At 44.4% G+C, this 17728-nt stretch overlaps 1 protein-coding gene across 10 annotated transcripts in view; it reads left to right on the forward strand.

The window, feature by feature from the left end:
- Positions 1-17728, forward strand: part of Apba1 (amyloid beta precursor protein binding family A member 1) — a 201249-nt gene that overhangs the window by 155582 nt on the left and 27939 nt on the right. For 9 of the 10 annotated variants that reach the window (XM_060387656.1, XM_060387639.1, XM_060387647.1 and 6 more), the window contains 3 exons: positions 6145-6240; positions 9822-9861; positions 11356-11501. In XM_060387656.1, coding sequence (XP_060243639.1) covers positions 6145-6240; positions 9822-9861; positions 11356-11501 — 282 coding nt within the window. The remainder of the gene's footprint in view (positions 1-6144; positions 6241-9821; positions 9862-11355; positions 11502-17728) is intronic. The other variant, XM_060387671.1, reaches the window with a different exon arrangement.

Here is a 17728-nt window from a genome sequence, read left to right on the forward strand (position 1 = left end):
TGTTTTTTATTTTTTATTTTTTTATCAGTTATATTTTATTAACTCTGTATCCCAGCCGTGTCCCGATCCCTCATTCCCTCCCAGTCCCTCCCTCCCTCCCTCATCTCCACCGTGCCCCTTTCCAAGTCCACTGATAGGGGGGACCTCCTCCCCATTCATCTGATCCTGTTTTATCAGGTATCTTCAGGACTGGCTGCAAAGCCCTCCTCTGTGGCCTAACAGAACTGCTCCTCCCTTCGGGGGTGGGGAGACCAAAGAGCCAGTCATTGAGTTCCTGTTAGAAATAGTCCCTGTTCCCCTCACTTTGGGAAACCAATTGGTTACTGAGCTACCATAGGCTACATCTGAGTGGAGGTTCTAGGTTATATCCATACATGGTCCTTGGTTGAATGTCAGTCTCAGAAAAGACCCTGTGCCCAGATATATTTGGTCCTTGTGGAGCTCCTATCCTTTCCCCATCAGACTAACTCCCCTTCTTTCTTATGATTCCCTGTACTCTGCCAAAGGTTTGGTCATGAGTCATGTTTGAAAACACTGCTAGTTAGAGTCTTTCAGATGCGCTCAGTAGACTCCTGTCATACGTTCAATGCACATCCCATCTGTCTTTCTAAACGAGGATTGATCATCTTACCCCATGTCCGCTCAATTGATTATCTTTTTTAGGTGTATAGATTTCATTTGCAAATCAAAACGACCCTGAGATATCACCTTACACCCATCAGAATGGCCAAGATGAAAAACTCAAGCGATAACACATGCTGGAGAGGTTGTGGAGAAAGGGGAACCCTCCTCCACTGCTGGTGGGAATGTAAACTGGTACAACCACTCTGGAAAGCTATCTGGCGCTTTCTAAGACAAATAGGAATAGTGCTTCCTCCAGACCCAGCTATACCACTGCTAGGTATATACCCAAAGTTTGTTCAAGTACACAAAAAGGACACTTGCGCAACCATGTTTATAGCAGCTCTATTTGTAATAGCCAGAACCTGGAAACAACCCAGATGTCCATCAACGGTGGAATGGGTACAGAAATTGTGGTATTTTTATATAATGGAATACTACTCAGCAATCAAAAAGGAGGAAATCATGAAATTTGCAGGCAAATGGTGGGATCTAGAAAAGATCATTCTGAGTGAAATATCCCAGAAGGAGAAAGACAAACATGGGATATACTCACTTATATAGACCTATAAGATATGATAAACATAATGAAATCTATACTCCTCTCATTATTTTGAATGTATCACCCCATTCTCTTGTAGTCAGTGAGGCTTCTTGTAAAACAGCCTCCTGTGAGTCTGAGGGACGTCCCCTTCCTTGTGACTCTCCTCTTGCTAGCTTAAGATTCTTTGGCATGTGCTCTTGTCATTTTGACTCTAGTATGCGTTGGTGAGGGTCTGTTTGGGTTGGATCAATTATCATTTGAGGGGCTGGAGAGATGGCTCAGAGGTTAAGAGCACTGACTGCTCTTCCAGAGGTCCTGGGTTCAATTCCCAGCCACCACATAGTGGCTCACAACCACTATGTGAGCTATGATCTGGTGCCCTCTTCTGATGTGAAGGCATGCATGAAGATATCATATACATAAACAATTATCATTTGAGCTTCCAGAATCTAGATGTCCATGTATTTCTAAAAATTTGAGAGCTCTGGGGGATTTTTCCTTGAAAAATATTTTTCAGTGTCTTCCTCCTTTACTTCAGTTCTTATGGGGGAAAGGTGTTTTTACTTCATGATTTCCCATATGTTCCTAGAGTTTCTTCATTCTTATATATTGTTTTTAAATTTTTGTGTGACTAGGTGACTTCTGAAAGGAGCTTTTCTCAAATTCTGAAATTTCTTCTTCAGCCTGATATGGAAGCTTCCTTTGTATTTTTCATGTCACCAATTGAAGTTTTTACTTCCAAGCTTTCTTACTAGTTTTGTGTGTGTGAGAGAGAAAGAGAGAGATTTGTCTTTGGTGAATGAGAATTCATATCCTGAATCCTGAATTGTTTTTCTCATTTCTTTGTACTGCTTATCTCTTTCATGTCTTGCTGGGTTTCCTTCAGATTGCTGCTTAATTTTATTTTTGTAGGCATTTCATAGATTTCTTTCTGGATGGTTACTTTTCCTTATGAGTATCATGTTTCCTGTCATATTTCTTGTGTCTTGATGATGTCTGCACATCTGGTGTAACATTCTATTTCTTCACATTACACAAAGTAGCTTTTACAGGAAAGATATTTCTGTTTAGATGAGAGATAGGACATTAGTCAGAAAGATTTTTTTTTTAGTTTGGCTATAGTGTGTTCCAAAAGCAACCTTTGATTTCTTTATCTTTGATTAATGTCAGCAGTGTCTGTGTTATATGGTGTCATGACATAGGCTTCTGTATGCTTCTGGAGACTCTACAGAGTTGATCCCTGAGTACACAGAGGTAGCATTGGCAACTTCCATAGCTTAGGCGTTGTGGGTTGTTATGAGGACAGGACTGTCTTCATGTCCTCAGGGAGGACTGCAGCAGCAGCAGCAACAACAAAAACAACACTGTCTCTGCAGCCACACCTTGGGAAGGAGACCTCCAGGATTCTCAGGATATGAGTGGGAGATGCTGGGCCTGATATGGAGCTGTAGAGTGAGGCTTGGCTTTTCTTGGCTCCACAAGATGAGCACATAGGTACTAGCATCTATAGCTCACATGAGCAGCTTTCCAGCATTCATTTTGTGAATTATCAAATCACATTTGTTTGGTCTGGTTTGCCTAAGATTGAAGAGCTGTGTAGTAGCCCAGAAGGCACGAGAGTGTAACATAAATATGCCATGATTTTCCTCTCATAGGTCATTGGCCAAAGTTTGCCTCTGATAAATCCTGTGAAAGTGAAACCTATTATCCTATCTCTTTTTCTTCTTCTAATTTCTTCTTTTTCTTCTTCTAATTTCTTCTAAGAGTATACCCACTGGGAGGATGTAGGTAACGGAAGGTATAGAAGCAGCCGTTTGAATACCTTTGTAAGAGCTGGGTCTGTTGGAAGATGCTTGTGCATGTTTGCCTTGGTCAGTGTCTTAGAGTTTTATGTCTGTGAAGAGACACCATGACCATGGTAATTCTTGTAAGGAAAATGTATAATTAGGGATGGCTCACAGTTTCAGAGGCTTAGTCCATTATTGTCATGGCAGAAATTGTGCTAGAGAAGAAGCTGAGAGTTCTATATCTTGATCCACAGGCAGCAGAAGGAAACTGTGAGCCACACTGGCATCACTTGAGCATAGGAGACCTCAAAACCAGACCCGACAGTGACATACTTCCTCCAACAAGGCCACATCACCTAACAGTGCCACTCTCTGTGGGGGCTATTCTTATTCAAACCACTATGGTCAGTAAGTGGCAATTTGTAGCTGTGTGTGTCAAAAGAACTTCACTGGAGCCTAAGTTAGTGTCCTCAAAGGAAAAATAGATTTCTAGACCTCAAGATGAGCAACGAATGTTCTACACAGAGAAGCAGAGGGACTACGTCAGAACTCGCCAATGACCACTAGAAGAAATCCTCTCAAGGAGGCAGTGGGCAGTGCTGTTCCATATCTCCTTTCAGTGCAGGTTGGAAGCAGTGTAACCAGTCATTTATCCACGCCTCCCGTTGCTGAGCACCTAACTACTTGGAAGACCCAGGCACTTGTGTTATAATGGAGACAGGATCCCTACTGCTTCAGAGCTTGATGATTAGGCACACACATAAACAAGTTTTAATAGAAACTACAGCACATTCCGTAGAGGAGTGAGCTATGACTGGCATCTCAGAAAGTCCAGCGAGGGGCATCCTTCTCAACTGAGCGTTGAATGTAGGGAAAAGGAAGGGAAGCTGTGGATGGAGAAAACTCACCTGAGCCTGTACTGGGCTGAAGGCTACAGCACCAGGTGTCTGGGGAGAGGTGAGCCCCTGATAAGGTCGGTGTAGGGCCATAAAAGCTTTATTGGAGGGATGACCAGAAGACTCATGCCCTCCTCTTCCCTGGCATCCCCTAGGCACCCAGCACTAACCACACCTACTTTCCTGGGTTCTGTCTTCCACATCCCTGCCCACCGTCCAGACAGCCTGTCTCCCCACATCACCAAAGGAGGGTCCCATGCCCACAGGGTGGTAAGATACCTGTTTGAGGATTATTGGAGTGGAAAATAAGGAAATGGGAAATACGGGGCTGTCTATCAAGTAGTTCTGTATGAAGATGCCAATGGCCCTAAAGTAAGCAGTTCAAGAAAACTGAACTGCAGCAGCTTTGCCAAGACTCAGCACAAACTTTAAAGTCTTTGGGACAGAGAAAATTTCTTTGGGGGAAAAAAATCAAGCCACAAATATCAAAAGAAGCTTTTTCAATGTGAAAAACTGGGTAGATTTAAGGTATTAAATTCTCATCCTTTTCCAGATTAATTTTGAGTCGGCCAAACAGTGCTAAATGAGTAAGCACCCAGCAGCTCTCTTGAGTGCTTACTGGAAATTCTTCATGCTTCTTTTGAAAGGCATGCAAGGCTGCTTTATGTGGCCAGGGGCCATAGGCCTGGGCTACTTTATATCTGCTGTCACCTGATGCCTGATGCTTATGCCTTGACTGTGGCGACCATGTAAGGGACTTATGAGCCCTCGTCTCCTTGCTTAGAATCAAATAATGAAATGACCAGAGGCTGGGATTACACAACCTCTTAGCACAGTAGTGCATTGCACTACGTCATCTTTCGGTGGCTCCTGTATTTCTTGTAATTCGGGCTTTTTGGAAAAATTCTCCACCTACCCCCACTACCACCCCCAGTTTTAAATGATGCCCACTGAGGGTCTCTGGTCTGTTAACATGCTTTATTCCCCACCCAGCAAAACTTCACTGTTTGTGAAGCATTTTCCCTTCCTGTGCGAAGATATTTTACTGACATCTCTGTGCCTTAACTTCCCCCAAAGGGACCAGCTGCAAAAAGTCAGATGTGTGTAAGTGCTACTTTTGTTTGCTCTGGATTTGCCTTCCTGGCTCCCACATCCACACTTCCTGGGAGAACATATCCCCCTCTCGTGTAGCACATGGGCCCTCAGACATGACCCACAGCTGAAAGCGCCACACCTTGGTCCCCACAGTGCCATCACTGCAGAATTGGTAGCCATCTCTGAGGCCCAGCCAGAAACGTTCCTCATCTCCCAAGATTGCAGGAGCTCACAGAACTTTCTGGTATCAGTTAGGTGGGGGGTGTTTCCAGGCCTGTATTTGTCCTGTTGCTTGATTTTTAGGTCATTCATTCAGCACATAGTTACTGAGTACTTGCTGTATTCTATGCACAAATCAGGGTTTGTGACAGCTCCCAGTTGCCTGCACCCACCCCCCGGAGGCAATACCACACTGACACAGCAGGGACCTGCTCTCTAAACCTGTTTATCTAAGCCTTCTTTTCTTTTCTTTCTTTCATTTTTTTTTTTAGATTTATTTATTTGATTTTTATACAGTATTCTGCCTGCATGTGTGCCTGCACACCAGAAGACAGCACCAGATCTTATTACAGATGGTTGTGAGCCACCATGTGGTTGCTGGGAATTGAACTCAGGACCTTTGGAAGAACAGCCAGTGCTCTTAACCTCTGAGCCATCTCTTCAGTCTAAGCCTTATTTCTAAGCCCATCATTTGACAGAGGATTCTAAGCTATGCTGACATGGTCCAAAACAGTATGGTTTGAATGTTGAAATTTCTCTGAATTTTTCAATGGCCTATGAATTAAGAGAGACAATGTGTAAGATGTCTGAGCTGAGAAGAAAAATTAATGGGGAGTTTTAGTTTTCAGTTGTCCATTCAGATTGTCTTGGGCAGGTGATGTGTAAACATTTGTAATCTAAGTATGTAACTTTCACTGAGAAAAAATTAACATATTGTATAATACCCTTAAGGTTTTAAGTTTGATGCCTACTGTAAGCCTTTAAGACACTTTAAGATATTAGCCTAAGGGAAGCTGTAAAACTCCTTTGAAGAGATGGAGCTGAAAGCTCGCATGGCCAGGTCTGCCCAGTGAGGCTGGCAGCCCTTGCCAAGCAGGCGTCTCCCCTCTACAGTGTTCTCCCCGGGACAGTGCTGCTCTGTGGCCCCTGTTACACAGCCCTCAGGTTCTCACTGCTGTCTGTCCCTCTTGCTGTGTTCCAGTCTCCGTCTCCTGGCAGTTCCTCACCCCTGGGTGCTGAGTCATCAAGTATACCCCTTCACCCCGGTGACCCCACGGAAGCCTCCACAAATAAAGAGGTAGGGCACCATCTTGATTCCTCATGCCTATTTTGCTTCACCCCAATAATGCTTTGTTGTTTTCACCTCTGCCCACCACAATGCAGACTACCCCGAGGAGAAATATTTTTCTCCACAGCTGAAGGCAGTTTGTCAGTGAAAGCCACGATTGACCTGTCCAGTTTGTTAGTCCCTGGCCACACGTGTCCGTTAATTGTTGAACCTGAGAATCACGCCCTCAGTGCCATCTGCAGCTCGTTACAGAACTTTTGTACTGCAGAACGTTCTACTCGACATTGAATCTCAAACTATCTATCAGCATCTTTTCCCAAAGAACATTCTGTGGTGATAACATTCCATTCTGTGAGAGGTATTCACCAGCCTCGGGTGCCCACGGAGCCCTTGAAACATGGCCAGTAGGCCCGGAGGACTGAAGTTCTCATTTTAATCACAGGCTAGGGGCTACTCAACGAGGAGGTCATAGGGTGTGCCTTGGGGACAAGTTGTGTGTTTATGGCATTCATGGGGACACGGTGAACTCTGACAGAGTTCTTAAGTGACAAGATGTGACTATGATTTCTGTGGCTCTTCAGGACTTGGTAGTCTGGGGAGGGTTGGTAAGGGAGGAGGGCTCCCCTTTCTGAGGACTAGGGGAAGAGGAAGGGGAAGAGAGAGGGAGGGTCAGACTGGGAGGAGATGAGGAAGGGATGTAAAATGAATAAATTAAAAAAAATTAAATTTAAAAAAACAGGGGAGATGTTTTTCCCTAAGTAGAGACACTGCCCCCTTTGGCACCCAGTGCTCTCCTATCCCATGGCAGTGGGCACTGCCTATTGGGCGTCCACACTAGCAGAGCATTTCCCTGCAGAGTGACTGTGTGGGCACATGTCAATCTAGCAGTAGGTGCTCCTTCATCAACACTGAGGAGATGTGGTGAAGAGGTCTGTCTCATGCTCCCTCACTGTATGATCCCTCACTGTACTAACAATTTTCTGTTAAAACTGGGGAAAATCAAGCATTGTTTTAACCCAAGGAACAGATTGTTTCTAAAATGTATGCTATTTATGAGAGAGGGGTATAGCTTTTATTAAAGTTTTTCTTCAGGTGATGCTAATATTAGTCTAGAGATATGTTTTCTCCTCTTCTACCACTGCAACAGAGGTGACAGGGTCATAGTTTCTGCTGTCCCCCTTTGCCACTACTTGATATTTTATTCATAGCACATGGATGGGTAAGAGAGAATGGATGATTGCTGCAGTGCCAACAAAAATAACAGACATTATAATTTATTGAGCGTCTGTGGTGTTCCAGACACCAAGCTGAGCGAATCATAGACTGTATCCCATGGGAACCTTTAGTGGCTCTCCGAGGTGGCCATCACTGCCCTCATGTGTTAGTTCTGAAAGCCAGAGCTTGTGTTCTTTAGCTGAGGCTACACAGCTTACAAGCCATTGTTTGAATTGAGAAGACTTGGAAGGCCAGGTGTGACCTGCCAACATCTACTGGAACTAGTGTGGAAAATGTTTGAGGTCACACTTCTCATTGTCATGTCTATGTACTCCAAACGGAGTTCATGTTATCCCTGAAAAAACAACCTCGAAGTGTCAGCTTTAATTTCTTCTGTTGTTTTATCTGAGAAACGGTGTGTTACTGTGTGGTCCAGGCGAGCCTTGAACTCACAATCTTCTTGCCTCCTCCCATCCAGTTACTGGAATTACAGGTGTTCCCCACCACATATAGCATAGCTTTTTAATGTCTAGAGCGCAACTTTATTAATTCTTGCTAAGGGTCATTTGATGTTCATCTCAGTCCACGTGTGAGAAGGCAGGTCTAACCAGGTGTCTGAATATTAATCTTTCAATTATGCATCGGCTGTGACAAGCAAAGCAGATGCATTAGTCTCCCAGTTCCTACAAGGCTTGACACATGGTTCTGCATATCTTTAGAAATAATGATGAAAATCCTCATTGTGTGCAACAGAGATCCTTTTATTTTACAAAGCTATTTTTTAAGTATTACCCCAGAAATGAAATTGATCATGAGCTAACAAATGGAGAGTGAGTGAATGTACCAATCGCTACCATTGTCACTCTAAAGAAATGCTGTAGCTTTTGCTAAAACAGGTTTTAGCATTCAGAGCAGTGTCCTCGTAGCCCGAGAAAACTAAATCGGCTTTTTAAAGGTACCTAGAGACTAAGCCATTTCAATGAAGCCAAGTGACTTCTCATTACCCCTAGAACACCAAGAACAAGGGCAGGGAGATGGATGGGAAGTGAAGCCTTTGGCCCCTGTGAAGAAGCTAGCTGTTTCTGCATAGCATGTGATCTCCTGATGAGAGCATGGGCCTCCTAGCGATGCTTTGCCTCAGATGCTGTGCAGTTTTCCACAAATACATTCGTATCCAAGAGCTTTGGTTCTTGCTACTAAAAGACCCAATTTCTTTGGTGTAAAGTGCCATTTCGTCCCAGTGAGAATATTTTCAGGCCTACGGAAAGTCGCCCTGTGTGGTCTGCCATGCAGTTAGCGTGGCACTGTCCTGAATGATGAGATGCTCCAATTGTCCACATAAAACAATTAGCATGCAGTGTTAGAATCCTCTGCATGTTAACAGTGACACCCTAGTCCTTACCCACAGCCTGCTCATCTAGCCCATCAGATACCCCAAAGGATGTTGTCATCTAACAGTGTACTGAATAGATGTCCTTCTCTGAAAAGCCTAGGTTTAAATGTTCTTGTGCCTCATACTAAAACTTCACAAATGAACATCTCGGTCATGCAAACCCTACCCTTTGCCCATTTTAGGTGCGTGCTTTTTAACATGAACCTCTGATGTCCCACACATTTCAGCTACAAGTTCTGCTTGGAAGTGGAACTGAGCTGCCTGCTCTTCTCTCATGCAGAGCTATTTGTAGCACACGTGCTTCTGATAGGAGCCTATGGCAAGCTTTGCCACTCCACATCCTGACATTTAAACTTCCGGCCAGCCGGGTTCTAAGTGTATAGCTCATCTCACGCAACAGTGCTGTTAAGGCTGGCCGCTGATATGTGCTGACACTTAAATTCAAGAAATGCCAGTATTTTAACTTACCCTTTCATTCTTATTTTAAAGAAACACATTCATGATTTACAGAATGGAATTTTTCAACTTAAATGGATCAGTTGGAGAAAAAAAAAGAGTTTATCTTTCTTTCAACAGATATCCTTGTATCAAAGACCTAAAGAAAACTCCAAGGAGTCGTTACTCTCAGAGTACACAGTTGTGTTATTGGTGCATTTAATAATAAATGGTATTTCACACTGAACACATTCTTTAAATGTAAAATATAGTCTTTCTTGCCGATTATACATTTTTTAAGTTGATGGGCAACTCTCTGAAATGTAGAGGTATTTTGATCACTTCAAGGGCAACTCTGAGATGTAGGTAACCTGAATAGTAAAAGCATACATTTATCCACACTTCCCTCCCTCTCATAAAAAAGGTCGATAGCTGATTAACAAATGCCACTGGTGATGTATTTCTTTTTTATGTTGCATGGATGCTTGTACTAATGCATATTTCATCATGTTGTGCCCTTTTTGAAACTTCTTTGTCTTAATTACAGTCAAGAAAAAGCTTGGCTTCATTCCCAACCTATGTTGAAGGTAAGAACTGAAGAGAAAATATTGAGTACTGGGGTCACTCATGAATCTCTTAGCATTTGGAGGCACTGGATGTAAACCAGCAGGGGGGAAGGACCACAGACATGCTAACTCTGAGTAGCTCAGACTAAAAGCATAGTAACCGTGAATTCTTTGTTGTCATCACAGACCACAGGTAGAAAGAGGCTGGGGGCTAGCCAAGTAGTAAAGCTACGCCCCAGGCATGCATCTTCCCATTTCTCTGTTTTGACCACAACCTTAGTTGTTGAAAAGTGAGTATGAGTAAGATGCCGGGGAGGGGGGTGCACGCCTATAATCCCAGCACTTGGGAGGCAGAGGCAGGCAGATCACTGTAAGTTCAAGGCCAGCCTGGTCTACAGATCAAGTCCCAGAATAGCCAAAGCTACACAGAGAAACCCTGTCTCAAAAAAGGGGACAGGGATTAGTTAAGTTTGTACCCTGGCCAGCAGTTTTTCCTAGGGAACAACTCAAGGTGAGCTAGACGATTAAAAAAGAAAATAAAAGTTACTTCAGATTAGATCTTCAAGAGGGAAAGCAAATTGTTTCCACTTCAAGTTATTTCATTTCTAGAAATGGGGCTTCATTTCTAGAGGTTTCATAGTGTGAAACCTCATTCATAGAAAATACATGTTTTACTTACAATTAAAATGTCTGTTATACATAAGTGCAGACATGCTTGAATTTGGGCTGTGGATTATAGGTGACTGTGGTTAGAGCTAGATGCCCCTCTATTTAAAACAGATTTGATTTAGTAGATTGGTGAGTGAGAACAGAAAACTCTTGATTGTCCTTGGGATTGATCTCTCCGTGAGGCCAGGAGCATCATGGTCTATCAGTTAGCAACACTGGCAGCATGTGACCGCAGCCTTGGGGTGATGGTATCATCTTTTTTTTTTCTCAGATTTATTTATTTACTTATTTATACAGTATTCTGCCTGCACACCAGAAGGGGACGCCAGATCTCAGGATAGATGGTTATGCGCCACCGTGTGGCTGCTGGGAACTGAACTCAGGACCTTTGGAAGAACAGCCATTGCTCTTAACCTCTGAGCCATCTCTCCAGCTCCCAGTGTTATCAACTTATAATGTTAGAGTCTGAGGCCATTATAGGAAAGGAATTTTTTCCTCATGCATGAAATGTGATTTCTCCGTCAGAGAGACCAGAAGGGAACATTTTGAGTGGGTAGAGAAGAAATAAAAAGTGTCAGGAAATGGTATCTTCCATTATTACAGCTTTCTGTTCATCTAGCCATTCTCCCAAGCAAACACACAGTTTGTAGACACACGTGACAGGCATGAAGGTCAGCCTACCAAAGCAAGTAGGATTACAGGCCTGGCCAGGAGACATTTTAGTAAATGATTGTAAGTTGCCTCCGACCAGCAGGTGGACCACATACATGAACAGTGAGAACGGGGGTTGACATGTGGTATCCCCGCTCATGACATCATTCACCACTGTGGCTCTGTGTGTTACAGTTCCTGGACCTTGTGACCCTGAAGACTTGATCGATGGAATTATTTTTGCTGCCAATTACCTTGGTTCCACTCAGCTACTCTCAGACAAAACCCCCTCTAAAAATGTGCGCATGATGCAGGCCCAGGAAGCAGTAAGCCGGATCAAGGTGAGGAGGTCTGCATGGCCTGAGGGGTGGTGGGTGGCTGGAGGCACCGGAGCAGTCAATGTCTACCCACAGCTCTTAGAGAGTGGACTAAGATGCTGCAAGCAGGGCTTATTCCTGCCTAGCCAAAAGCCCAAGTCTTTACATATAAACACCGTTTAGAATAAATACAGAATGCCCTGGATGCCTGTAAGGGGAGGTTCCAGCATGGCTTTCTACTGAGTAGAGGCCATTGATTGAAGCAGTCTTCTGTCAGATTCCATTCAAACTGTCTCGATGCCAGTAAAATGAACTATTTGATCAAATCTTACTTGGGTAGTCTGAAGAAGTTAAGCAAATCCCAGTTTATACTAGTTTGAACACAGTCATGATCTTTTTAAATTACTTTTATCAAGACTTTAAAGGAGAAAGCCAATTACATACATCAAGAACCAATTTCCTCTACTTTCAATAATTCACAAGTAGGTTCAGCCACTCAAAATCAGCCTATAAATACAGAACTCCAGAGTCTCCACCATAATGTCACCTACATTTACAGACACACCAGAGAGCAGGGACACTGACTGTGAATTCATGCTCTCCAAATGCCCTGTGCTGTCAGCACATGAAACATACCAAGGGAGCTGGCATCACTGCTTAAACACAGAACCAAAAAATTGAAACGTTAGGATCTACCAAATTATTATTTTTTTTTCTAGTTTCAACTAGTTAAAACTGAATCTTCTCTGCCCCTCTCTGGTACCATAGAGCCTAGTACTGGTATGATTATATAGGGCAAGAAAAGAACAAGAGAGGACAGTGAGAGGGCCTGATCTGTTGATAGAAGAAAAGAGACTCCTTGAGCACTGGCTTGTATAGCACTATGGGGCAGGGTAACAGTTGAGGAAGTGAGTCCCTTACCCATAACCTCAACAGCTCAGCCAATAAAGGCACCAGGTGTGTCAGGAAGAGAGGATGTGGGTATGGAACATGAGACTACCCTAGAGGCAGAAGGGAAGGGAGGTGCATGCCTGAGAGAAACCGTTTAAAAGGAAGAGAGATTTCTTGTGGCTCATGGTTTCAGAGGTCTTGGTCCATGGCTGGTTGGTTGTGTTTTCTGGGGCTGGGATGAAGCATAATATTAAGGCAGAAAAGCATGATGGGGGCCAGTGTCGCTCACCTCATGGAGACAGAGGAACATATGCCAATTCTCCATTCAAACCCTCACCAGCACCCAGCTGTATCCTTTTCTTGCTTGCTATCTCGCAGACCAAATCAGGTTGACAACAGTAATCGTTATAAGTTCATGTCTTCTCAAGCTAACACGCTAAACAAACCTGCTCAAGCCATGACTAGTCTCCAGACGAAGAAGACAGTAAGGATAACAACACTGCCAAGTCTCCCCTGGTCCATTAAACTCTCAACTGTGAGCCCCTGTGAAAAGCCAGTTAAACACTCCCAACATATATAATGACTCAGGGTAGACATCCTCACTCCAAAAGGGAAGAATAGAAAAATGACAAGAAGGAATTGAACAACTGGACCTAAACCCAGACACTAACAAAGTCCTGTAGTCCCATGTCCAGCATCTGGAGGAGTGTTGTGCCATTCAAAGGTCCTGGGCAGCCTCACCTGCAGCCTTGCCAATCGTAGCTCACATGGTTTGTCTCAGAAGGCTGTGTGCACTGCCTGGAGCCTTGGTAGCACATATTTCCTGTTCTTGCATCTGACTTACTGCCATCTCCACTTCATCTCTTACTTTGAGGGCTCTGCACCAAGCCAGTATCACATGCACAACAGCGGTATCTGGCACCAGCCCGAGTAGTAGCTGGACCTCAGTAGATCATGGCTGTAGGAGCCTCTGATATCTGGGCAACTGAGCACAGCAAAATTATTTCTATGATAATAACTTCCTAGGCATCTGCATTCACTCAGGGCACCTCAGCAACCTTCTTTTTCCAGGGAAAGCCTTTCAAGTCAATGAATACATTTATAGCTCTGAACCTACAGTGAGTAAGATCTCCCTAATTCCTGAGATGCCTTCAAGGCATCCTGTACTTACAACAAAGTATTTCCTCTCTTTTCTGGGGATTACTTCTTAGAAACCATGCCTTCCATTCCATAACTCCAACTTTTCATGGACTTTAAACCAAACTGCAAAGTTTCACTTCTTTCCCCCTACTGTGGCTCCCCATTCTAACCGAAAACCTGACCAAAAGCAACAGCAGTATCCATGCTGAATGGCCTGAATGGTAACTGTCTTAAAATTCCCTTTGCCAGCCTAACACAAGGTCTTGGGATATGAACAAAATATAACAAATATCCTATAGTCCAATTCCAAATAAATTCATCGTTCCCATTTGAAACCCCATGAGCACAGTTTTATTGTCCATGGTGTATTATTTGAGCTGTCACCATCATCACCCCTAGTGAGAGAATTCTGGGGACATTTAACACATATCTCCAAACTTTTCCAACAAACCACTTGCGAAGGCTTTTAGCCAGGCAGTCGTGAAGATAGAACCCCTCCTGTAGAACAGAACTAATTTTCTGTTGCTTTGTAAATTGCCGAGACAAGAGCTTGAGAGGAGAGATTGGTTTTAGTTCACAGCTGCAGAGCTCATTGTCAGCTACATGTTGTTTCTGGCCTGTGGTGGGGTAGAACGTCATGGCAGGAGGGTGAAAAGAAACAAGGCTGCTTGCCGTATGACAGCCAGAAAGCAGACAGGCATCAAGAATGAGTGCCTGTCTGTGCTGAAAGACTAATCTACTAAGTCGAGCCCAACCATTCCAGCCAGTGTGCTGGCATACACCTGCCAGCTCTTTCTCAGGAGGCTAAGACAAGAAGATGTCTGTGCTGTATCTCAAGCTCAGTCTCTAAGTGAAATAAATAAGACTGAGCATCTCTAGTCTGCAGCTTCCCACTCTGCATCTCCCCAGGATGCTCTGTGATGTTCTCTACCTTTCTCATCGCTTCCTCATCCAGCAGCTCTCCATTGCCCCTGCTACTACAGCTTCTGAGTGACAGCTGAGAGGGCTCAGAGCTGCCCTCTCCTTTAACTACATAGAACATGTAGTAAGCTGTAACTTTTTAAGTCACCATTGATATGTTAGGAGTTAGGGTATGTGACCCAGGGAACAAGTTACAGCTGCTTCAAAGGTGGGTATTATCACAACACTGATAGCAATCCTGATGTTGAGTCTGGCTTAACAGCTGTTCCGTGTGTCAGAGCCACTTCATCTGTGACACGCAAACCTTGCCTGTGCCTCGAGGCCCTGTCCATGATGCGCGTGTCTTATCTTAAAACGAGCCTCATTCCAGGAAGGTCGGTTCTTTTAAGAGAAGGTCCAGCTACTCAAAGACCTGCCTCTTGCCCCTAACTCCCATCAGGGCAGCAGCATGAATGCAAAGTAGTGGTTTGACCAGCGCACTTTCTGTTACCAGTAGAGCATTGCTGGATTCTTCGTGTATTAGCCAGCTTTGCACCGCTGTGACGTCCACAACTATGACAAGAACCCAAGATAAACAAAGGGGGGGATGCCGTGGCTCACACTTCCATAAGTATTGAGCTCATAGTCACTTGGCTGTGCTGCTTTTGACTAGTTGTGCTCCAGTACATTAGGAAGTACATGGTAGAGGAGGAATCACTTCATAGTGACCAGGAAGCAAACATAGAGGAAGGAGTCAGGGTCCTGATAACCCTGTCAAGGTCATTCCCCCAATAACCTAACTTTCTTCCACTAAACCCCATTTCCTAAAGGTTCCTCCCACAAGTACCAGAGGCTGGTGACCAAAGCTTTACACATGAACCTTTAGGAGAACATTTCAGATCCAAGTCACAGAAATTGGCCTAGTTCCTTTTGCTTTCCTCACCCCAAAGAGATATACTAATACCAGAAAGTTTCCTCATGATCTTCTTCATCTTAATTTAACACTTCCCCACACAGCACTTGAAATAATGCATAAATGACTTAAGAAAAACAAGCTGGTTTTAAAATGGAGTCTCAGTCCACACTGTAAGGGGACAGGCCTGCAAACGTGCAGCACGAAGTCCTCGGGTGAGTGGTGCCATGAGCTTCCCAACAGCCAACAGACTACAGTGGCCTCTCACAGCGTGCCTGGTGACTTCCTGGCCATGACATCGCTGACTTTCATGCTAACACAGGGCCTTTCCTGGGCTAGAACCCAAGTATGTTCCACACCCTGAAACCATCCAGAACAAAGCCACAGATGAGAACTGTATCAAAATACCAAGCCCTTGACCAGGGCCACTTAGGTGATCTTATCAGAAAAAAGAAACTACAGTCTGACTTTAAGGGTTACTGGAGAGTTCCTGCAATAGAAAACTGAGGGTTGCTTTGAAGTTAGTTTCTCATTGGTTCTACCTATTAAGTGTCCCAAATCTGGCTGTATTTGGGGGTTCGGGGTTTATTTGGGATCCCTTGTTTATTCACCTGACAGCTTTGGACTCCTCCATTTGAGCCTCTGTCTTTCCATGCCTCTTATGGCACTTAAAAAGGGCTCAGACGGCACTCGGGGTAGGTAGGGGTGACAGGAATGCAGACCGAAAATGGACAGAAATGGACAGAAAGCAGCCTGCATGGTCATCAGCCACATCCTCTCCCCACCAGCTCCTCAGCACCAGCCATACCCAGAACTGCTTTCCTGCCTCCACGGTCCGGGCTGACAGTGTGGTTTTACCTCTAAGTCCAATTCCTTCGTGAAAGTTAGACCCTTTGCTCTGAAGCTCCCACACAACCAGCACCCAGCACCCAGCAAACCCACAGCTCCATTAAACCTCAAGTTAGATGGTGCTTTCAAAACAAGCAAGTGGCCAGCTGATTATATGTCTTACACCTGCCCAGAGCACAGTAGCTATTTGAAAAACATGTCTTTATCTTTTACAAGTAAATTGATGTAGTATGAGGAATTCATTATAAAGTGGTAAAATTAAGTGGTTACATTTCACTTACAGCTTATAAGTATCATTTTACAATGTACTTTGTGTGCTGGGAAGGAACTGCTGCCTGTCAATAAATATTTTCTGCTTCATGTTCCTTTTATATCCTTCTAAACACTCGTCAGAACAGCACTGCAGACAGCCCAAAACCTCTCCCACTGTAAGCAGAGATGACGAGGTAGCTCATCCCAGCTTGATAGCAGCAGAGTTGGGAGCTGACTCAGACCCCATGGCAGGTAAAAGACTAGTCTGGTATATTCCCAGCAGTCCAGTAGGCTCCAGAGCACTGTCATGGAGCCCACCCATGCTCAGGAGACACCATCCTCTAAGAGGCTGGGTACAGTGCTCTTCCTGACTTTTTGAGCATAAGTTTTTCTAGGTCATTTCAACACAATAGACACAGAGCACAGCAAAGAAAGAAATTTCAGTGTCCACCAGGAAGGAAGGAAAAAGGAAAACAGTCTGTTTGTGAACATTTCCAGTCTATGAACATTTATAATACTAAGCCAATGATTATCTCTGGCTTGGCCCTTCCACTTGCTTAAAGTAGGCTCATTTCTTCCCTAGTCTTCTGACCTTATCTTCTATCTCACTTGCCATGAGAATCCCCCCACCCCAACACCTTTGCTCCTCTTTTTCCCGTGCCTTGTGTTATGCACAGCCAGAAGGATGAGTGCTTTCTGGTTTGGTGGTGATGTATCCAGCAGGTGCCAGCCTGAAGCCAAAGGCCATAAGGGCAACTTGACCCTATTCCTGCCAGGTTATACTCCCCCTCAATCACTGGGGTCCTGGAGTAAAAAAGAAAGCCAAGATGCATCAACCATTATCCTGCTTTGGACATACAAAGCTAGGAGGAGCTGAGGCCCCACTCCAGGGCAGGCTCTCAGAAGCCAACAGAGGAAAGTATCACAACTGTTGCTGTTACCCCACCTGTCTACTTCCTGGTGTCCTCACACCATGTTTGACAGGAAGTGTAGTCAGGACTGGATAGAATCAATCACCAAAATGGGAGGCTGTGGTTCCCATCAGCCTCTCCCTGTGCAGTGTCTGATCTAAAGCCACTGTCTATTCATGGGGCACAGATTTCCCATCCCTTAACACTACTAAAGCTGCCCATACCAGCGGCACTTACTAGGAGCAAAGCTGACAGCAGCAGCTGGAAATACACAGCTGAGGTGGTAGGCACTGCAGCCCCCATGGTAAGATTGGCCAGACAGCATTCCATACACACAGCTGGCACTGTGCTGCCTTAGCTGCTAATGTGGCCTCAGCTTGTTTATCTCTCTGACT

The sequence above is a fragment of the Meriones unguiculatus genome, chromosome 1, assembly GCF_030254825.1.
Source record: "Meriones unguiculatus strain TT.TT164.6M chromosome 1, Bangor_MerUng_6.1, whole genome shotgun sequence".
Classification (NCBI taxonomy): domain Eukaryota; kingdom Metazoa; phylum Chordata; class Mammalia; order Rodentia; family Muridae; genus Meriones; species Meriones unguiculatus.